At 46.8% G+C, this 23,938-nt stretch overlaps 1 protein-coding gene across 1 annotated transcript in view; it reads right to left on the bottom strand.

Annotated features, from left to right (window-relative positions):
- The window catches only part of xdh (xanthine dehydrogenase), a 178,034-nt gene that overhangs the window by 44,879 nt on the left and 109,217 nt on the right, over window positions 1-23,938 (bottom strand). Inside the window, exons 19-25 of the mRNA XM_070884265.1 lie at window positions 23,633-23,729; window positions 18,324-18,448; window positions 13,338-13,471; window positions 11,042-11,129; window positions 10,856-10,942; window positions 6,023-6,214; window positions 3,950-4,095 (exon numbers count right to left, since the gene is read on the bottom strand). Of these exons, the coding sequence (XP_070740366.1) occupies window positions 3,950-4,095; window positions 6,023-6,214; window positions 10,856-10,942; window positions 11,042-11,129; window positions 13,338-13,471; window positions 18,324-18,448; window positions 23,633-23,729 (869 nt within the window). The remainder of the gene's footprint in view (window positions 1-3,949; window positions 4,096-6,022; window positions 6,215-10,855; window positions 10,943-11,041; window positions 11,130-13,337; window positions 13,472-18,323; window positions 18,449-23,632; window positions 23,730-23,938) is intronic.

Genomic DNA, 23,938 nt, shown 5'->3' with positions numbered 1-23,938 from the left:
AGTTGTGAGGGAGATGCTAGACAGCTGCAGGGTGACTTGGGCAGGTTAGGTGAGTGGGCAAATGCATGGCAGATGCAGTGTAATGTGGATAAATGTGAGGTTATCCACTTTGGGGGCAAAAACACGAAGACAGAATATTATCTGAATGGCGGCAGATTAGGAAAAGGGGAGGTGTAACGAGACCTGGGTGTCATGGTTCATCAGTCATTGAAAGTTGGCATACAGGTACAGCAGGCAGTAAAGAAGGCAAATGGTATGTTGGCCTTCATAGCTAGGGGATTGGAGTATAGGAGCAGGGAGGTCTTACTGCAGTTGTACAGGGCCTTGGTGAGGCCTCACCTGGAATATTGTGTTCAGTTTTGGTCTCCTAATCTGAGGAAGAACGTATTTGCTGTTGAGGGAGTGCAGCAAAGGTTCACCAGACTGATTACCGGGATGACAGGACTGACATATGAGGAGAGACTGGGTCAACTGGGCCTTTATACTTTGGAGTTTAGAATGATGAGAGGGGATCTCATAGAAACATATTAGATTCTGACGGGACTGGACAGGTTAGATGCGGGTAGAATGTTTCCGATGTTGGGGAAGTCCAGAACCAGGGGACATAGCCTAAGGATAAGGGGTAGGCCATTTAGGACTGAGACGATGAGGAGAAACTTCTTCACTCGGAGAGTTGTTAACCTGTGGAATTCCCTGCCGCAGAGAGTAGTTGATGCCAGTTCATTGGATATATTCAAGAAGGAGTTAGATTTGGCCCTTACTGCTAAGGGTATCAAGGGGTATGGAGAGAAAGCAGGAAAGAGATACTGAGGGAATGATCAGCCATGATCTTATTGAATGGCGGAGCAGGATCGAAGGTCCGAATGGACTACTCCTGCACCTATTTTCTATGTTTCTATGTTTCTATCCTATTGAATGGCAGAGCAGGCTCTAGGGGTGAAATGGCCGACTCTAGCTCTTATTTCTTATGTTCTTAGAGGAGGTTTACCAGGATGTTACCAGGGCTGAGGTACTTCAGTTATGAGAGAGGTTGGAAAAGTTGGGACTGTTCTCCTTAGAACAGAAAAGGTTAAGAGGTCACCTAATGGAGGTTTTCAAAATGATTATAGAGTAAATGGGGAAAAACGATTTCCTCTGGCGAGTGGGTCAATAACCTGAGGTCATCGATTCAAAATCATTGGAAACAGATCTGGAGGGGAGAGGAGGAGAAATGTTTTCACTCAGAGACTTGTCAAGATCTGGAACACTCTTCCTGAAAATAAATAATGTTAAAAGGGAGTTTGAAAGATACCCGAGGATGAGGAACTTACAGGGTTCTAGACAAAATGCAGGGATGGGGGACTGAGCACGACAGTTCTTTCACAGAGTCAGTACAGGCACGACGGGCCGTATGGCCTCCTTCTGTGCTGTAAGTTTCTACAGCCCCAAGTTTCGTCCCGCGGTGAAAACGGCGCACCTCCGAGCTGGGCGCCTGTTTTTCGCACCGAAAACTGCGCCTAAAAAAAAGTCCGATATTCTCGAGCTCCTTGGAGCTCGATGTCTGCTTGGCGCGGCGCGCTCTTCGCAGCAGGGGGCGGAGCCTAACACTCGCGCCGATTTTCTAAGTAGCAGGGGGCGGGTACAATTTAAATTAGCCTTCGTGGTGCCGGCAACCCTGCGCATGCACGTTGGAGCGTGCGCGCAGTCTCACACAAACATTGGCACTCGGCCATTTTTAAAAATACTGCAGAAAAAGTGAAGATTTGTTTCTTGGACCTCTGCAAAGGCTTGTAATTTAATTTTTTTTGATATTTCTGTGTGTGAGGGAGTGCTTTTAGCAGCACTGCTGAATAAATCACCTGCTGAAATCAGTAAGTTCAGCTTTTCACTGCTAAACTTGCAGAACCGGTGCTGCATTGGTGCATGCAAATTAAGGACTGTGTGTTTGGAGAAATAAAAGTGCCAATTCAACTTTGCAATGGATCAACGTCCACCAAGAACAAAGATGGCAAACCATTGCATAATACATGGTGTTGACAATGCAGCACCCATTCTGCAAATTTAAATATAACACTGTCAAGGTGGCTGCCTCTCCCTGTCCAAATGGCCTCAGTCCCCCTCACAGCTCGAAGGCTGCTGCTGTATCTTCGGCTGCCATCGAGCCACTGACGCCGCCCCTAAAGCGTGGCCCAATGTCCTCAAGCACCATAAAGAGCTGTGTGTGTCAGGTGTTGATTCTTCGGCTGCCGGCCAGCCACTGACGTCGCTGCTATCTCATGGCCGAATGGCCTCGGGTCCGTCCGGTGCTGCTTCTTCGTGGCCAGCCACGAAGAGAATGAAGGCCTGCCTCAAGCACTGCAGCTCAGCTCGAAGCTTACTGCCGCTGCCGTCGAGACACTGACGCCACACCGCTGCCTGTCTCCAACATGAAAGGCCTGCCTGAAGCACAGCAGCTCGAAGGCTGATGCTATTTCACACAGGTAGGAACATGGTTTATTTAATCTTTTCTTTGCTTATAAATTTTTATTCAGGTTGGATTTATTTGTATAATATTTGTATAAGTATAACTAAGGATTGATTGTAGAATTTAATGACTTCCCATCCCCCCCCTCCCCCCCACCTCGTTCCCTACGCCTAATTTGTAACCTACGCCTGATTTTCGAAAGTGTAGACAAGGTTTTTTCGAATGTACAAAAATCTTCACTTACTCCATTCTAAGTTAGTTTGGAGTAAGTTTTCACTCACGAAACTTTGAAATCAGGCGTAAGTGGCCGGACACGCCCCCTTTTGAAAAAAAAATTCTGTTCCAAAGTGAAACTGTTCTAACTGACTAGAACTGGAGCAAACTAAATGACGAAAATTCCGATTTCTAAGATACTTCGTTCTACACCAGTTGCTCCTAAAAATCAGGAGCAAATCATGTGGAAACTTGGGGCCTACGAATCTAAAACTTTCATGACCTCAGGAAGTCGCAAAGCCCTTTACAGCTAACGAAGTACTTTTGAAGTGTAGTCACTGTTGTAATGTAGGAAAAGTGGTAGCTAATTTGCGCACAGCAAGCTCCCACAAACAACAAGGAGATAAATGATGAGATAATCGTTTTTGTGTGTTGTTGCAGGAACAAATGTTGCCAGGGCACCAGAGAGAACTCCCCTGCTCTTCTTCAAAATAGTGGGATCTTTTACATCCACCTGAGGGAGCAGACATGGTCCTTGGTTTAACATCTCATCTGAAAGTCGGCACCTCCGACAGTGCAGCACTCCCTCAGTGCTGCATTGGAGGGTCCACCTAGATTTTGTGTTCAAATCTCTGGAGTGGGACTTGAACCCACGACCTTGTGATGCAGAAGGCGAGGGTACTACCCACTCATCATCATCATCATCATAGGCAGTCCCTCGAAGCGAGGATGACTTGCTTCCATGCCGAAAAAGGGATGAGTTCGCAGGTGTTTCAATGAAGGACCTAATATTCCAGATCCAGAACTACATCGTGAAGGGTGGAAGATGCCTGTGCTTGCCTGTGTTTTTTAACGTGTGGTGGCCATTGTACACCAGCCACCACACGGGCTTGGACAGAGTTAGGTCTTGGTCCAGTGGCAAGGATTACCCAAGACTAACTGGGGACCAGCTCTGCTGCACGGACCGAGCGCGCACACGTATCGCAGTGTGGGCTGGACCGTGCTGCCCCTGGGCCTTCGCCTCTTCTGGGCCAGCACAGGGGCAATGGGTGAGCAACACTTTGTTGCAAGTGAGGACATGGGCAGCCGAGTGTGTCTTGCAAGCAGTGGAGTGCTGAACAGATCTGGTCTCCATAGTATTATAAAAGGATTAATCTGTGCCTTTGTTACCTCAGACTTGACTACCCACTGAGCCACTGCTGACAACCTATTAGAGGGAGGAGAGAATAGCCAATGCCCAAGTGAAAAGGAACACACACACACCAAACACACAGGAGCATTTATATATCCAACCTGTTAAATTCATCCACTGCTCTTCTCCTGCTGTGATAGGATGAACTCTCCAAACACTCTTCCCAACACTTCCCAATGTTGAGCTCTTCTAACTTTTGGTTGAAGTGGGTGAGGTCTCCCTCTTGGTAAAGGTTCAACATCCGCACCTCGGGAAGAGAAAGGAAACAGGATTATTGGCCCAGAAATTCTGCTTTCTCCTTCCCGCGGGCGTTCGACTAGATTTTAGAGAAAAAATACGCACCTACCTGAAGGTGCTGCGCCCACTCGACTTTCCGATGCACAGGCCTCCTCTTGCTGCGCATCGCAGCGCGTGCACGTCAGGACATGCGCAGGCCTGGAGCTGGAGTCACATGGCTCTGGGCAGCCAATCAGGTATAGTATATTCTCATTCATAGTAATAGGAGTTTCGTAAGTCCGAAACTCGTATTATTATGAATGAGAAACCCCCTCAAACACCCAAAACATAAAACATAGAAAATATACACTACATATTTAAGATTCATTTAAATTAAAGTTATTAATGTCTTATAAAAAAAAAATATTTTCCCGATTTTTAAAAAAGTTTTTTTAATTATGCTTCAAAATAAACTTACTGTTGTGGGGAGGGTTTTTAACATTACAATAACTTTATTTTTATATGTTTTTGTGTGTTTTAAAACACTTGCGCCTGTAAAAGTTGGCTTTGCGCCATGCTTTTTCAGCCGTAAGATTTTTGAGGACATTTGTATGCGTAAATATCGCAAATTTGCACGTACAAATGTTCTCACTCCCGATGTGCACGAGATCTGTCAAGCCAGAAACTTGACAGATCGGAAGATCCGGTTTTCTGCGCATGCGCATTGCGCGCTGAAAACCGGCTTTTCCGATGCCTTCCCAGGTCCGTAGAAAGTTCGTACAGGCCCGGGGATGTCAGAATTTCAGGCTCAACATGGATAAATGAGGACTCCTGCCGTGCAACAGATGGGCATGTCAGGAACGGGGTTGTGGAGGCCCGTGTGCCCCACTTGTGAGCTCGCGTGATTGAACAAATTAACGGGCGGAGCACCAACCGGGCTTGTTGAGCCCATCCGTGCCAGAATTCCTGATAGCTGGGCCTATGCGGGGACAGAGCTAAAAATTGACTCTGAAACTCTTGGCTATTCTTGATATTCATCCTCGGGATGTGGGCCTGTCCTCAGTTGAAGAAGGTGGTGTCGGATTGCCTTCCTGAACTGCTGCAGTCCTCGTGGTTCTTGTTGTCCATTGCAGGGGTTTGAGGCTCGGCCCGACACTGCAGAGGGCAGTTAATAGTCAACCAAGTTGTTGTGGAACTGGAGTCACATACAGGCCCAAACCCTCTGAAGTGACCCCACCTTCCCCGATCCCACAGTTTATGAACCCCCACCATTTCCCCCCTCAAATCCGTACTTAACTTGCCCAGGACCGTTTCCGTGGGTTACCCAGCAGCGAACACAACCCCACTTCCACCCGCCACCACCAATGTTTACTCCTGCCGACCATAACTCATGTAAATCCTGTCGGTTTTGGACAGGAGTCAACATCCGGGATTGTAAATGAAGAGTGGCAGGAGTTAAAAATCCCACCTCCGATTCCCGCCCCGAGTTAAAGACGGCCCGATAATCAGTGGGAGAAGCAGGCTTGACGGGTCACCTTATTTTTTTTTAATTTGTCCATGGAATGTGGGCATCGCTGGCAAGGCCAGCATTAATTGCCATCCCTAATTGCCTTTGTGAGCCACCTTCTTCAACCACAGGGGGCAGTGAAGAGTCAACCACATTGCTGTGGTTCTGGAGTCATATATAGGCCAGACCGGATAAGGACAGCAAATTTCCTTCCCAAAACTAGATTTATTTAATTAACAGAATTTAAATTCCCCAGCTGCCGTGGTGGGATTTGAACTCACATCTCAGGATCATTAGTCCAGGCCTTTGGATTACTTGTCCAGTAACATAACCACGATGCTACCGTATTCGCTGTTTTTATCTGTGTGCTTTCTTGCGCCCTGATCTGTGACCCTGGTCCTTGGTGTCCCCACCCTGTACCCCTCCCCAGTAGCCCTCGCCCGTACCATACCTGCTCTGAAGGCAGTCCGCACTTCTGAATAACATCGTTCATCCAGCACTCCGCAATCAGCATTCCCTGAGGACCCCCGAATCCACGGAACGCCGTGTTGGCGGGCAGGTTGGTTTTGCAGACGTAGCCGACCCCTCGAATGTTGGGGATTTTGTAACAGTTATCCATGTGGAATAAAGCCCTTTCCATGATCTGGTGTCAGAGATGCAAAGTGAGACAGTGATGTAAGGAATTTACTTTGTGGTTCCCCGAGTATTGAAAAATAAACTTTACCTCTGATTATTCATTAGCGTTACAAGAATGCACAGGAGGTCCATGGTCTGGATTCTCCTCTGAATTTATTGTCAGTTTTGGGGGTGGATTTGGGGGCAGCAAGTGCTCTTAAAGGCGAACTCCTCAGATTCATCACAAAAAAACTTCAGTTCCCTTTAAGGGCTAACACCAGCTTATTCTGTCACTCTAATTTGGAGTTGCTGAGAAGATTTTCTCATTGAGGAGGCCATGTTGTGCACGGAAGCTTGCTGTTGCTTTACCTGCCTGCTGACCATTTTAATACAGATCGCCTACGGAACATCGCCCGACTCTGGCCACCAGCCTCAGCTCATCTGCTGCTGAAACCCGCATAAATGCCTTTGTTACCTCTAGATTTGATTATTCCAATGCTCTCCTGGCTGGCTTCCCATCTTCCACCCTCCATAAACTTGAGTTCAACCAAAACTTTGCTGTCCATAACTTAACTTGCACCAAGTCCCGTTCACCCAGCAACCCTGCGCTCGCTGACCTACATTGTGCCTGGTCCGCCAGTAAAATTCTCATCCTTATTTTCAAATCCCTCCATGGCTTCGCTCCTCCCTCCTCCCTATCTCTGTCAACTCCCCCAACCCCACAACCAGAGATATCTGGGCTCCTCCAATTCTGGCCTCCTGTTCATTCCCGAATTTAATCGCTCTGCAATTGGCGGAGCTCTGGAACTCCCTGCCTAAACCTCTCTGCCTCTCTCCCTTCCTGTCCTTCCTTAAAACTCTCCTTAAACATACCTCTTTGCCCAAGCTTTCAGTTACTTGACCTAATATCTCCTTATGGGGCTCGGTGTCAAATTTTGCTTCATAATGCTCCTGTGAAGTGCCTTGGGACATTTTTCCTATGTTACAGGCGCTATATAATTACAAGTTGTTGGAGTTGTTGAAAGGTATGATGAAAGAATTGATAAGACATGCAGTACTAGTTTTTGCATCTTTGCACTCGTCCCCTTGGAGAATGGTGTGAGCTGGCGGAAGGCTTCGCAGGCCACAACGTGAGCAGATCTTCCAAGGCCGGAACCATCTTAGTACCAGCTGGCAGGACAGTCAGTCTTATACAGCAGGAGGGTTTCATGGGCTCCCACAGCTCATATGGTATGGGGAATAGGCAGTCCACCCCCATCGGCTGTCAGTATCCCATTGGATGTCAGCCCATTGCACTCGAGCTGATTACACCTGTTCCACACCAAAGTGGAATCTGTATGGGTGGAGCGACAGAATACCAAAGGGCAAAAAACGCTAGTGGGAGTTGTGTACAGACCACCAAACAGTAGTAGTGAGGTTGGGGACAGCATCAAACAAGAAATAAGTGATGCGTGCAATAAAGGTACAGCAGTTATCATGGGTGACTTTAATCTACATATTGATTGGGCTAACCAAACTGGTAGCAATGCGGTGGAGGAGGATTTCCTGGAGAGTATTAGGAATGGTTTTCTAGACCAATATGACGAGGAACTAACTAGAGAGCTGGCCATCCTAGACTGGGTGATGTGTAATGAGTAAAGACTAATTAGCAATCTTGTTGTGCGAGACCCCTTGGGGAAGAATGACCATAATATGGTAGAATTCTTTATTAAGATGGAGAGTAACACAGCTAATTCAGAAACTAAGGTCCTGAACTTGAGGAAAGGTAACTTTGATGGTATGAGGTGTGAATTGGCTAGCATTGGCTGGCAAATGATACTTAAAGGGTTGACGGTGGATAGGCAATGGCAAACATTTAAAGATCACATGGATGAAGTTCAACAGTTGTACATCCCTGTCTGGTGTAAAAATAAAACGAGGAAGGTGGCTCAACCGTGACTAACAAGGGAAATTAAGGATAATGTTAAATCCAAGGAAGAAGCATATAAATTGACCAGAAAAAGCAACAAATCTGAGGACTTGGAGAAATTTAGAAGTTAGCAGAGGAGGCAAAGGGTTTAATTAAGAGGGGGAAAATAGAGTAAGAGAGGAAGCTTTCTGGGAACATAAAAACTGACTGCAAAAGCTTTTAAGGATATGTGAAGAGAAAAAGATTAGTGAAGACAAACGTAGGTCCCTTGCAGTTGGATTCAGGTGAATTTATAATGGGGAACAAAGAAATGGCAGACCAATTGAACAAATACTTTGCTTCTGTCTTCACGAAGGAAGACACAAATAACCTTCCGGAAGTACGAGGGGACCGAGGGTCAAGTGAGAAGGAGGAATTGAAGGATATACTTATTAGGCGGGAAATTGTGTTAGGGAAATTGATGGGATTGAAGGCCAATAAATTCCCAGGGCAATAGCAGCGCATTTGGAAAACAGTGACAGGATCGGTCCAAGTCAGCATGGATTTATGAAAGAGAAATCATGCTTGACAAATCTTCTGGATTTTTTTGAGGATGTAACTAGTAAAGTGGACAATGGAGAACCAGTGGATGTGGTGCATTTGGACTTTCAAAAGGCATTTGACAAGGTCCCGCACAAGAGATTGGTGTGCAAAATTGAAGCACATGATATTGGGGGTAATGTACTGACGTGGATAGAGAACTGGTTGGCAGACAGGAAGCAGAGAGTCGGGATAAATGGGTCCTTTTCACAATGAGAGACAGTGACTAGTGGAGTGCCGCAGGGCTCAGTGCTGGGACCCCAGCTCTTTATAATATACATTAATGATTTAGATGAAGGATTTGAATGTAATGTCTCCAAGTTTGCAGATGACACTTAACTGGATGGCGGTGTGAGCTGTGAGGAGGATGCTAAGAGGCTGCAGGGTGACTTGGACAGGTTAGGTGAGTGGGCAAATGCATGGCAGATGCAGTATAATGTGGATAAATGTGAGGTTATCTACTTTGGAGGCAAAAACACGAAGGCAGAATATTATCTGAATGGCGGCAGATTAGGAAAAGGGGAGGTGCAACGAGATCTGGGTGTCATGGTTCATCAGTCATTGAAAGTTGGCATGCAGGTACAGCAGGCGGTGAAGAAGGCAAATGGCATGTTGGCCTTCATAGCTAGGGGATTTGAGTATAGAAGCAGGGAGGTCTTACTGCAGTTGTACAGGGCCTTGGTGAGGCCTCACCTGGAATATTGTGTTCAGTTTTGGTCTCCTAATCTGAGGAAGGACATTCTTGCTATTGAGGGAGTGCAGCGAAGGTTCACCAGATTCCAGGGATGGCTGGACTGTAATATGAGGAGAGACTGGATCAACTGGGCCTTTATACACTGGAGTTTAGAAGGATGAGAGGGGATCTCAAAGAAACATATAAGATGCTGACGGGACGGGACAATTCGATGCGGGAAGAATGTTCCTGATGTTGTGGAAGTCCAGAACCAGGGGACAAAGTCTTAGGATAAGGGGTAGACCATTTAGGATTGCGATGAGGAGAAACTTCTTCACTCAGAGAGTTGTTAACCTGTGGAATTCCTTGCCGCAGAGAGTTGTTGATACCAGTTCATTGGAGTTAGATATGGCCCTTACGGCTAAAGGGTTCAAGGGGTATTGAGAGAAAGCAGGAAAGGGATACTGAGGGAATGATCAGCCAAGATCTTATTGAATGGTGGTGCAAGCTCGAAGGGCCGAGTGGCCTACTCCTGCACCTATTTTCTATGTTTCTATTACACCAATGGGTTTGCAAATGAGCTGCCCACTCCCCATAACCCCTTATTCCTTTATCACTCAAAAATCTGTCTATCTCCACCTTAAATATATTCAATGACTCAGCCTCCACAGCTCTCTGGTGCAGAGAATTCCACAGATTTATAACCCTCTGAAAGAAGAAATTCGGCCCCTCGAGCCTGCTCCGCCATTTAATATCATGGCTAATCTTCTACCTCAGCTCCACTTTCCCGCCAGATCCCCGTGTTCCTTGATTCCCTTAGTGTCCAAACCTATTAGCGATCTCTATCTTGAATATACTCAATGACTGAGCATCCACAGTCCTCTGAGGCAGAGAATTCCAAAGATTCACCACCCTCTGAGTGAAGAAATTTCACCTCATCTCAGTCCCCTTACCCTGAGACAGTGACCCGCAGGTGGAGGGGCGGTGAGAGATCAGCGGTGAGAGATCGTGGCGGAGGAACAGTGAGAGAGCGTTGTGGAGGTGTGACAAATGGGGGTGCAGGGCCCAGAAGAGCCGAGGGCCCAGGGGCAGCACGGGCCAGCCCACACTGCGATATGTGCGCGCACTAGGTCCGTGCAGCAGAGCAGGTCTCCAGTCGTCCTGGATCACCCTTGCCACTGGATAAAGGCCGAGCTCTGTCAAGCCCGTGTGGTGGCTGATGTGCAACGGTCACCACACGTTAAAAAAATCCACACACAGGCATCTTCCACCCCCCGGTGTTCAGGACTGGAATATCGGGTTCTCCATTGAAACTTCAATGAACTCATCCCTTTTGGTGTGGAAGCAAGTCACCCTCAATCGAGGGACTGCTTATGATGATGGTTCTAGACTCTCCTGCCAGGGGAAAGAGCCAGGGGAAGAAGCTCCAATATTTGTCCTAGGTAGAATGCCCCCGCATGCCAAAAGGCTTTCTGCTTTGTAAGGAAATGCAGCCAAGTGTCACGTACAGAAAATGAAAGGTCCAGGCATCTTCCTGCGTTACAGTAAAACGTGAGGTCCACAGCTACAATTTTCCCATTCTTCTGGTACCCGACCTTGAAGCAAAACATAGCGAGAAAGGAGAAACAATGAATAGCGGGCACACAATCCCATCGACATTTCTCTTCACCTTTTTACCATTCCCGAGTCTTTACCTTGTAGCGGCCCAAGAAAGGATTCCTTCCTCCGCTCACCAACATGTCCTCATCGCGGTTCAGCATGCATCGGACGGGCCGCTTTGTCCTGTCAAAGGGGGAGGGGGGAGAAGGAGGAATGAAAGAGCGAGCAAAAGACCACACTTGTAAATCGCAAAACTCCCAGCATCGAGCCTCGCCCACTGGGAACAAACACCGGAGCAGGCCCCTTGGTTGCCTTATCCATGGTCGTGTACTTGGTGACCTGCTGCATGCATACAATTCACACCGCCGCGGAATTGTGTTTAACCTCACAGGATTTAGGACAGGACAGCAGTGAAATCCCTGGGAGTTTCAGCGCCTTTTATGTCCCAGAAACTGTGGATGTAAAGGTACAGCAGCAGTGGGATGCGCCACTCCCAATTTGCGTCGCCGTTCGGGCCGCTGCTAAATTAATCAGGCCTTTCTTTAGGAGTCACGGAGGGGGCGGTGACTGAAACGGTGTTCGGCTCCTTGCATATGCTAATAAGGGGTCCTAATGCCTCTTTTGGGGCCCTTCTTGAAAATTGATTTCACAAGGTTGTACTTTTGAGATCACTAGCCACTAGATGGCTTCACTGTTGGAGGCCATTGGGCTACATGCACGTGTGTATAAGGCTAGCCATTTTGTATATTAGTCACTTTGGGCCTTAAGAAAGCAGAGCCAAGGTCATACCTCTTTGAGTTAAACAGTGTTCAGTCTAACAGTTATTGCATACCCAACAGTGAGGACTGGAGCAGATGTGTGACATATTGTTATCCACCATCTGTTGGTCATCCTGCATTTCTGTTCTCACCCGATGTCTGCTCTTTTACCGCTATGGCGAGACTTTACAGCACAGAAACAGGTCCACAAACAGCAATGTGATAATGACCAGATTTTAGTGATGGCGTTTGAGAGATAAATATTGCCCAGGACATCAGGGAGCACTCCCCTGCTCTTCTTCGAATACTGCAGTGGGATCTTTTACATCCACCTGAGAGGGCAGAGGGGGCCTCGGCTTCATGTCTCGTCCGAAAGACGGCACCTCCGCCAGTGTAGCACTCCCTCAGCACTGCACTGGAGTGTCAGCCTAGATTACATGTTCAAGTCTCTGGGGTGTGGCTTGAACCCACAACCTTCTGAACCAGAGGTGAGAGTGCGACCCACTGAGCCACGGCTGACGTCCGACATAGTATGGGATTGGAGTCACCCATGCCAAACCTGGTAGGAGTTGCCGGTTCCCTTCTGTGAGAGCATTGGTGAGCTGGTTTGGTATTTATGACAATGTTCCTTTTTATCCTGGTGCCAGCCCACAAACTTATTGAGCCTCCTCGCAACTGAATCGATATCATGTTTTACACTTCCACCCACAGTCAAAATTAGCCCCATTGAATTCAATTTTACAACCGGCCATGGTAGAATTCAAACTCACTACCTCTTGGATGTCATTCCAATACTATAGCCAATACACTACCATACCCTAGACTACTGCGTACAGTTTTGGTCTCCGTATTTAAGGAAGGATATACTTGCATTGGAGGCTGCTCAGAGAAGGTTCACAAGGTTGATTCTGGAGATCAGGGGGTTGACTTATGAAGATAGGTTGAGTAGGTTGAGTAGTATGCTCATTGGATTTCAGAAGAATGAGAGGTGATCTTATCCAAACATATAAGATAATGAGGGGGCTCAACAAGGTGGATGCAGTGAGAATATTTCCTCTCATAGGGGAAAGCAAAACTAGGGGACATAGTCTCAGAATAAGGGGCTGCCCATTTAAAACTGAGATGAGGAGGAATTTCTTCTCTCAGAGGGTTGTAAATCTGTGGAATTCTCTGCCCCAGAGAGATGTGGGGGCTGGGTCATTGAATATATTTAAGGTGGAGATAGACAGATTTTTGAGCCATAAGGGAATAAAAGGTTATGGGGAGCAGGCAGGGAAGTGGAGCTGAGCCCTACATCAGATCAGCAATGATCTTATTAAATGGCGGAGCAGGCTCGAGGGGCCAAATGGCCTACTCCTGCTCCTATTTCTTATGTTCTTATACCCCAAAGTTACAGACAAATGAATAGCAACATTCATTCAATTTTATCAGTTCATGGGAGTCCATGGTATGCACGTGACAGGCCCACAAAGACGAACAGCTGGGATACTGAGATGCAGCCTCTAACCATTCCGTTCCAGCGCGGGTTACTGTTGAGCTTTTAGGGCCAAGGAGGTGCATGGTTCGCATATTGACATGGTCATAAATCTCCCCAGGACCGGGACAATAGTCCTCCCCTCACGCTGACACTTACTTGTAAGCAGCAACGGCCACCACTGTCAATAGTATTGAGCTGTGGGACTCCTTCCCTCCGAAGCCCCCTCCTATCCGCTTCACCCGACAGACAATCCTGTTGGCGGGGACGCCCAGTACTTTAGCAACATGGAGCTGCGGGAAGACACAAGGAACAATTACATAAAATTTTACAGCACGGAAGAGGTCATTCGGGATAAGTGCTCCAGCCAATTCTCGTCCCCCCTTACATCGTCTCACCCTACTGACATATTTTTCTCTTGTTTCCTCCCTCATGTACTTATCCAACTTCCCCTTAAACTCAAAGAAAGACTTACATTTATACAGCGCCTATCATGACCTCAGGATTTCGCCAAGCGCATCACAACCAATGAATTACTTTCGAAGTGTAGTCTCTCTTGTAATGTAGTAAATGTGGCCAATATGTGCACAGCAAGCTCCCACAAAGAGCAATGTGATCATGACCAGATAATCTGTTTTAGTGATGGCGGCTGAGGGATAAATATTGGCCCAGGGAGAACACCCCTGCTCTTTTTCAAGATAGTGGCATGGGATTTTCTATGTCCGACTGACTCGGTTTAACGTCTCATGCAGCACTCCCTCAGCACTGCACTGGACTGTCAGCCTGGATTGTGTGATCAAGTCTCTGGAATGGGACTTGAACCCATGACCTCTAACTCAGGAGGTGAGAGCACCATCACTGAGCCACAGTTGACGCCAAAGGGGTGAACAATAAAGATACCACCGTGAAGGGATATAATTTTCTAACCCAAAGGATAAACCATTTCCAACTCTTCCACAGACCAATCTACTCTAATTATGCTTCCTCTCTGTTAACCAACTGACACGGCGTCATCACCACATAGGCCGGGACTTCACCTACCGGGTCGGGAGCGAGGCGGCTGAGGTCTGGTGCGAGTTCCGGGCCGCTATCAGTTCCATCACGCTCTCTCCAAGTGATTTTACCTTGATGGGGCTTATTAAGCTGGCCCAGCGAGGTTCCCGGCCAATTAAAAGAAAACGATCTGATGACGTTATTTGATGATGTGACATCAGCCGATATCCTTAAAAGGACCATGCGCACATTGCTTTGACAGTTCCCTGTCAGTGCCCTGCAGCCTTGAGCTGCTGCAAACACTGACAAGCACTGCACAGGGGTGCATGGCTGCACCGAGGTTCTCCCATCACTCCCTCCAGATGCTTATGGAGGGAGTCACAGCACGCGGGGAGTTTCTATTCCCTTCCCATGCGTGGAAGAGACCACCCCAGGACACCAACGCAGCCTGGTTGCATAGTGCACAGGAGGGCACAAGCAGGGATGTCATCATGAGGACCAGGTTGTAGTGGCTCAAATCTTTCAATGATCTCAGTCGATCACGAAATGTTACTGCAAAGCCATACTCAACCTCACCCTGCTGTGCCACTCATCACATCCCCATCATTCTGCCTTCCCTACCCCAATCCTGCACATCCTGACTCACACCAACTTATCTTGCACCACAGCCCATCCTTCTCTCCCTATCTACATTATCATATCCCCATCTCACTAGCCACCCCTCACACTCATCCTCAACCTAGTCCAATCAGGCCAACGAACAACACACAAGGGTCAGCACTTGGGGGTTCTCGCCAATGTGCCATGCAAAGTTTCTGCTAATGTGCTGTCAAACATTGAAATCTTTATTTTCAACACTTTGCCTTCTTGGACAGATTTGTGTGCACCTTTGGAAACATAGAAACATAGAAACATAGAAAATAGGTGCAGGAGTGGGCCATTTGGCCCCTCGAGCCTGCACCGCCAGTCAATGAGTTCATGGCTGAACATGCAACTTCAGTACCCCATTCCTGCTTTCTCGCCATACCCCTTGATACCCCGAGTACTAAGGACTACATCCAACTCCTGTGGCTTAGTGAGCTGCAGTGAGTTGGACATAACAGTACCCCCGCTATGCTGATGAGTGTGAAAGGAATGGCTTGGCCATTGTAGGGATGGTTTATGGTGTTCGTGAGGGGTGATGCTAAGCTGATGGCAGTCAGGGTGTACAGCGTCAAATAAGAACATAAGAACATAAGAATTAGGAACAGGAGTAGGCCATCTAGCCCCTCAAGCCTGCTCCGCCATTCAACAAGATCATGGCTGATCTGGCCATGGACTCAGCTCCACTTACCCGCCCGCTCCCCGTAACCCTTAATTCCCTTATTGGTTAAAAATCTATCTATCTGTGACTTGAATACATTCAATGAGCTAGCCTCAACTGCTTCCTTGGGCAGAGAATTCCACAGATTCACAACCCTCTGGGAGAAGAAATTCCTTCTCAACTCGGTTTTAAATTGGCTCCCCCGTATTTTGAGGCTGTGCCCCCTAGTTCTGGTCCCGACCAGTGGAAACAACCTCTCTGCCTCTATCTTGTCTATCCCTTTCATTATTTTAAATGTTTCTATAAGATCCCCCCTCATCCTTCTGAACTCCAACGAGTAAAGACCCAGTCTATTCAATCTATCATCATAAGGTAACCCCCTCATCTCCGGAATCAGCCTCATGAATCGTCTCTGTACCCCCTCCAAAGCTAGTATATCCTTCCTTAAGTAAGGTGACCAAAACTGCACGCAGTACTCCAGGTGCGGCCTTACCAATACCCTGTATAGTTGCAGCAGGACCTCCCTGCTTTTGAACTCCATCCCTCTCGCAATGAAGGCCAACATCCCATTTGCCTTCCTGATTACCTTCTGCACCTGCAAACTAACTTTTTGAGATTCATGCACAAGGACCCCCAGGTCCCTCTGCACCTCAGCATGTTGTAATTTCTCCCCATTCAAATAATATTCCCTTTTACTGTTTTTTTTCCCAAGGTGGATGACCTCACACTTTCCGACATTGTATTCCATGTAGTAAATCTAGCCATGGCAAGGCCATCACTGGTCTCCCGGGCAGCAATGTGGTTAGGTGCTGATGCCCTGGGGTCAATAGCTGGCGCACCTATGACTTTCTATCCGGTTTTACCGCTGGGATCCATGAGGTGGCATTCCGATCGATTTTCAGGACTTTTAAATTATTTCAAAGACCGACGGAAGTTGGTCATAGTGGAGGCCGGGAGATCGCCAGAAAGGCAGGCTGAGGGGCTGAATTTGTGTCGGGACCGAGACTCTGCTGATGTCACTCCATCAAAGGAGAGTGTCATGTATTTAACTGTCATTGTAACCCATGCATAAACTGACCCAAGTTGTACACTGTGAGAACAGTGACCACTAGGTGGTGAACTTGTGGAAGACACTCCTAAACTGGTCTTTCAGGTATAAAAGGGGAAGCTCCGCCCACCTTCATCACTTCAGTGCTGGCTAATGAAGGTAACTGGTCACAGAGTGACCTTCTCTCAAGTATGTGCCTCGTGCGCATTTGTACTGTATAATTAGGACGTATCAGAGAGAGAATCAGTCATTTTAATTCTTCGGCTACTGGGCCACCAGGGAGGGTTTCGGCTGACCCATGTCGTCTGGCACCCAAGAGGGAGGGTGCCAGGCTGCCTGTTGGTGGCCAGGCCAAACCCGTGGGCCCTATCCTGCCGGCTGATCGGGAAGTCGGCCGGCAAAAATAAATACATGATGGCCGTGGCAGTGGGCCCTCCCCTTGAAGGGCCGCCACGCTACTGGGCCGCACACATTCCAGATAAGGTGCACCAACAGAAAAAGAGCGGCAGTGTACATTCTGATGACACGCTTGCGGCGGTCATCAGCATTGGGGCGGAATCGAGTCCAGGCTGAAAAATCCACGACCTGAATTTGGGTCAGGTTGGCCATTTGACCACAAAGCGGTGGTCTCGGGATTCCACTGCATGGCCGCCGCAAACAGGCATTAATGGGTCTCTCTGAGACCCTGAATTTCACCTCCCCCCCACCGTGCCCTGTGCAGCATCAGTTGATTGCGGAGAAGGTTGGTGATGTTGTTGGTGCTGCTGGTGTTCGGGCTGATCGTGGTGGGATTCTGAGGACCAAGGTGAGATTTCTTTCAAGGGCAACGATGCTGATGGAATAGATGGCAGGTGAGGTTGAGATGACAGAAGCGATTTGTCAAAGGTGAGAGAAGTTGTAACAAGGAGGACACAGTGGATAGAGAGTTTACTCCAAATCTTCCAACCTGCATAAGTCTCAAATGTGTCTTCCAAATCCTGGAGGCTCTGGCTTCTAAGATTGGAAAGTGAATAGCTGTCAAATGTTAGTTTTTATACCACATTTGCTGCTGTCAATTTTTCAGAAGGGTATTGATGGAACACCTGACCTACTTACCTGACGTGATCCCTGATCCCTGTGAACCTCTTGAAAAAGCTGGAAAAATGTTAAGTGCATGGGCAAAATGATGTTAAAATGGCTTTTCATTACCTCTTATTGATCTAAATTGCCTCCCCCGCCGCTTGATGTCGGGTCTGTTCAGCACTGAAAGACCCAGCATATGGGAGTCTAGTGTGGGGGCTCCCCACCCTGTCAATCATTTCAATTTTGACACTGACCTGCCTCCGACCGCCCCCCTCTCAGAGCCGATAAAATTCCGTCCACAGTGTCCACTGTCACCGAAACCTGTGATGCACGTACAAACCTCTGCCTATAAAGGCTGCCGATAGGATTGAAGTACAATGTCCTCCCAAACCTGCGACTTCTCCCACCTAGAAGGACAAGAGCAGCAGGTGTATGGGAACACCATCACCTGCACGTTTACGCCCAAGTTACACACCATCCTGACTTTGAAATGTATCGCCGCTCCTTCATCGTCGCTGGGTCAAACTCCTAGAACTCCCTTCCTAACAGCACTGTGGGAGAATTTTCACCACATGGACTGCAGCAGTTCATGAACGTGGCTCACCACCCTCTTCCCAAGGGCAATTACGGATGGGCAGTAAACGCTGGCCTTGCGAGCGACACCCACATCTTGTGAACTCATTTTTTTAAAATGCCGGTGACGTCTGCATTGACGTAGCAACCAGTCGGAAGCACTTGCCTGCATTTGCGAAGGGGCCTGTGTTGATGCAAAGAGTTCCATTTCACCATCTTCACCCTTAGGCACAGCCACGGTGCAATGAGTCTCCAGGTAGAAGTGCTCCTGTCCTCCAACATGAATTTCCCCTGCAGAACACCATCGACACAAGTCAGGTGATGCCTTGCTGCTTGAGATAGGCAGGTCCCGAACAATGTATATCTTTTAAATACAGCTGTACTTCAGGCAGTGACAAGCAAAAGAATCATTGAATCTTACATAGAAACATAGAAACATAGAAAATAGGTGCAGGAGTAGGCCATTCGGCCCTTCGAGCCTGCACCACCATTCAATATGATCATGGCTGATCATTCAACCTCAGTACCCCTTTCCTGCTTTCTCTGCATACCCCTCGATCCCTTTAGCTGTAAGGGCCACATCTAACTCCCTTTTGAATATATCGAACGAACTGGCCTCAACAACTATCTGTGGTAGAGAATTCCACAGGTTCAAAATTCTCTGAATGAAGAAGTTTCTCCTTATTTCTGTCCTAAATGGCTTATCCTTTATCCTTAGACTGTGACACCTGGTTCTGGACTTCCCCAATATTGGGAGCATTCTTCCTGCATCTAACCTGTCCAATCCAATCAGAATTTTATATGTTTCTATGAGACCCTCCTCTCATTCTTCTAAATTCCAGTGAATATAAGCTGAGTCGATCTAGTCTTTCTTCATATGACAGTCCTGCCATCCCAGGAATCAGTCTGGTGAACCTTTGCTGCACTCCCTCAATAGCAAAAACATCCTTCCTCAGATTAGGAGACCAAAACTGCACACAATATTCCAGGTGTGGTCTCACCAAGGTCCTATACAACTGCAGTAAGACCTCTCTGCTCCTATACTCCAATCCCCTCACTATGAAGGCCAGCATGCCATTTGCTTTCTTTACTGCCTGCTATACCCGCATGCCTACCTTCAATGATTGATGTACCTTGACACCCAGGTCTCGTTGCACCTCCCCTTTTACTGATCTGTCACCATTCAGAATTTCTGTTTTGGCTACCAAAGTGGATAACCTCACATTTATCCACATTATACTGCATCTGCCATGCATTTGCCCATTCACCTAACCTGTCCAAGTCCCTCTGCAGCCTCTTAGCATCCTCCTCGCAGCTCGCACTGCCACCATTATTCTATATATAAGCCCCCTGAACCCCTCGATGAGATTCCAGTTTGTAATCACTCCCAGGTATCCATTATTCTATATATAAACACCCTGAACCCCTCGATTAGATTCCAGTTTATAATCACTCCCAGGTATCCATTATTCTATATATAAACCCCATGAACCCCTCGATTAGATTCCGGTCTGTAATCACTCCCAGGTATCCATTATTCTATATATAAACCCCCTGAACCCCTCGATTAGATTCCAGTCTGTAATCACCCCAGGTATCCATTATTCTATATATAAACCCCCTGAACCCCTCGATTAGATTCCAGTCTGTAATCACCCTCAGGTATCCATTATTCTATATATAAACCCCCTGAACCCCTCGATTAGATTCCAGTCTATAATCACCCTCAGGTATCCATTATTCTATATATAAACCCTCTGAACCCCTCGATTAGATTCCAGTCTGTAATCACCCCCAGGTATCCATTATTCTATATATAAACCCCCTGAACCCCTCGATTAGATTCCAGTCTGTAATCACCCTCAGGTATCCATTATTCTATATATAAACCCCCTGAACCCCTCGATTAGATTCCAGTCTGTAATCACCCTCAGGTATCCATTATTCTATATATAAACCCCCTGAACCCCTCGATTAGATTCCAGTCTGTAATCATTCCCAGGTATCCATTATTCTATATATAAACCCCCTGAACCCCTCGATTAGATTCCAGTCTGTAATCACTCGCAGGTATCCATTATTCTATATATAAACCCCTGAACCCCTCGATTAGATTCCAGTCTATAATCACCCTCAGGTATCCATTATTCTATATATAAACCCCCTGAACCCCTCGATTAGATTCCAGTCTGTAATCACTCCCAGGTACCCATTATTCTATATATAAACCCCCTGAACCCCTTGATTAGATTCCAGTCTGTAATCACCCTCAGGTATCCATTATTCTATATATAAACCCCCTGAACCCCTCGATTAGATTCCAGTCTGTAATCACCCTCAGGTATCCATTATTCTATATATAAACCCCCTGAACCACTTAATTAGATTCCAGTCTGTAATCACCCCCAGGTATCCATTATTCTATATATAAACCCCCTGAACCACTTAATTAGATTCCAGTCTGTAATCACCCCCAGGTATCCATTATTCTATATATAAACCCCCTGAACCCCTCGATTCCACCCCCAGGGGCTGGAAATTTGGTTGCTTAGCACTTCAGTTAGCGGCCCGGAGAGGCATTAAAGCGAGCATAATAGCTTACCGACCAGGCGTGCAGCTTTTAGTGCCCTGCCGGAAAATCCAGTTGAGGACTAACTGGGGCACAAAACGCTAGCGCCTGGCTGCTGACTGTCAGTCTGGTGATGGCGTCAGTCAGGTGCAATGACTGTGTTACAGCCCCGTTTGCTAAATTCGGTCCGGCCGCCTTATTTAGTGACCGCCACTAATCACGTTTGAAAAAACAGCCTTCCACAGTCGTTAACTGGCGGCTACTTAAAGGTATGAGGAAGCGCCTCCCTTGGTGGTCAGTCAGTGCAACGTTTGCACAGAGCACGGTGTGTGAGCTTCCGAGTTTGCAGCGGCAGACACACATAACTGTTCAGCTTGAAAACATGTGATTTTGAAAACTATAATGGGTGCATTATTACGACGCACATTTAAGTCTTGGAAATTAACGCAATAGTAAGGAAGGACATTAGCTTGGATGATGTAGAATCAGTATGGGTGGAGCTGCGGAATACTAAAGGGCAGAAAACGCTAGTGGGAGTTGTGTACAGACCACCAAACAGTAGTAGTGAGGTTGGGGACAGCATCAAACAAGAAATAAGGGATGCATGCAATAAAGGTACAGCAGTTATCATGGGCGACCTTAATCTACATATAGATTGGGATAACCAAACTGGTAGCAATACGATGGAGGAGGATTTCCTGGAGTGTATTAGGGATCGTTTTCTCGACCAATATGTCAAGGAACCAACTAGAGGGCTGGCCATCCTAGACTGGGTGATGTGTAGCAATCTTGTTGTGCGAGGCCCCTTGGGAAAGAGTGACCATAATATGGTAGAATTCTTTATTAAGATGGAGAGTGACACCGTTAATTCAGAGACTAGGGTCCTGAAATTAAGGAAAGGTAACTTCGATGGTATGAGGCGTGAATTGGTGAATGATATTTCAAGGGTTGAGGTTGGATAGGCAATGGCAAATATTTAAAGATCACGTGGATGAACTTCAGCAATTGTACATCCCTGTCTGGAGTAAAAATAAAACGGGGAAGGTGACTCAACCGTGGCTAAAAAGGGAAATTAAGGATAGTGTTAAAACCAAGGAAGAGACATATAAATTGGCCAGAAAAAGCAGCAAACCTGAGGACTGGGAGAAATTTATAATTCAGCAGAGGAGGACAAAGGATTTAATTAGGAGGGAGAAAATAGAATATGAGAGGAAGCTTGCTGGGAATATAAAAACTGATTGCAAAAGCTTCCATAGATATGTGAAGAGAAAAAGATTTGTGAAGACAAACATAGGTCCCTTGCAGTCAGAATCAGGTGAATTTATAATGGGGTACAAAGAAATGGCAGACCAATTGAACAAATACTTTGGTTCTGTCTTCACGAAGGAAGACACAAATAACCTTCCGAAAATACTAGGGGACCGAGGGTCTAGCGAGAAGGAGGAACTGAAGGAAATCCTTATTAGTCAGGAAATTGTGTTAGGGAAATTGATTGGATTGAAGGCCGATAAATCTCCAGGACTTGATAGTCTGCATCTCAGAGTACTTAAGGAAGTGGCCTTAGAAATAGTGGATGCATTGGTGATCATTTTCCAACAGTCTATTGACTCTGGATCAGTTCCTATGGACTGGAGGGTAGCTAATGTAACCCCACTTTTTAAAAAAGGAGGGAGAGAAAACGGGGAATTATAGACCGGTTAGCCTGACATAAGTACTGGGGAAAGTGTTGGAATCAATTATTAAAGATGATATAGCAGCCCATTTGGAAAACAATGACAGGATCGGTCCAAGTCAGCATGGATTTATGAAAGGGAAATCATGCTTGACAAATCTTCTAAAATTTTTTCAGAATGTAACTAGTAGAGTGGACAAGGGAGAACCAGTGGATGTGGTGTATTTGGACTTTTAAAAGGCATTTGACAAGGTCCCACACTAGAGATTGGTGTGCATAAATTAAAGCACATGGATATTGGGGGTAATGTATTGACGTGGATAGAGAACTGGTTGGCAGACAGGAAGCAGAGAGTCAGGATAAACGGGTCCTTATCAGCATGGCAGGCAGTGACTAGTGGGGTGCCGCAGGGCTCAGTGCTGGGACCCCAGCTATTTACAATATACATCAATGAGTTAGATGAAGGAATTGAATGTAATATCTCCAAGTTTGCAGATGACGCTAAGCCCTGAGAAGGGATCTCATAGAAACATATAAAATTCTGACGGGACTGAACAGGTTAGATGCAGGAAGAATGTTCCCAATGTTGGGGCAGTCCAGAACCAGGGGTCACAGTCTAAGGATAAGGGGTAAGCCATTTAGGACCAAGATGAGGAGAAACTTCTTCACCTGTTAACCTGTGGAATTCCCTACCGCAAAGAGTTGTTGATGCCAGTTCATTGGATATATTCAAGAGGGAGTTAGATTTGGCCGTTACGGCTGAAGGGTTCAAGGGGTATGGAGAGAAATCAGGAAAGGGTTTACTGAGGTGAATGATCTGCCAAGATCTTATTGAATGGCGGTGCAGGCTCGAAGGGCCGAATGGCCTCCTCCTGCACCTACTTTCTATGTTTCCATGTTTCTATGTTTCCCGGAACTTCAAATCGGGCATCGGAGCATGCGCAATGGATTCCAGAATTTAACGCGAGTGTCTGTTAGCGTCATTCCCCCTCCCCGTCCCCCACATAGGTCAAGTATGTAACGGCTGATTTCACGCCCCTGTCAGATCTTGGCCTGATTCCAAAACATTTCTCGGCGGGAGGCGCAAACATTTACAAGGCACTAAACTTACCGCTCCGCCTGGATTAACGCCTCAAAATGGGCGGCAACAAATTTCCAGCCCCAGAACTCTTGGCTGTCTCTCACCTTGAGCAGATAAAGACTTGTCAAACAGTAAAATAAAACCAGTACAGACCCTCGATGATGTCATCAGCTTGGGCAAATCCAAGTTCAATGTTTCCATTCTCAATTTTCTTTGGTGGAATGTGAAATGATTCATGAGCGATCGCCTCCTGTTGTAGAAGAAATAGCGAGTCAGTGCTTTCCACCTACACAAGGGTCTTCAAATGGGACCCTGTGACTTAGCCAGCCATATCTAGGGAGCACAGGAGCTTCTAAATTGCAAAAGGACTTAGGTCAAGCATTGTTGCAGACTTGTACATGCCATTGATGACATAAATAAGTCCTGAGTCTCTCTTTTAAACAAAATAAAGCCATGCAA

The sequence above is a fragment of the Pristiophorus japonicus genome, chromosome 7, assembly GCF_044704955.1.
Source record: "Pristiophorus japonicus isolate sPriJap1 chromosome 7, sPriJap1.hap1, whole genome shotgun sequence".
Taxonomy (NCBI): domain Eukaryota; kingdom Metazoa; phylum Chordata; class Chondrichthyes; family Pristiophoridae; genus Pristiophorus; species Pristiophorus japonicus.
Note: the sequence above shows the minus strand (reverse complement) of the source record. Positions and strands in the feature narration are given on the sequence as shown.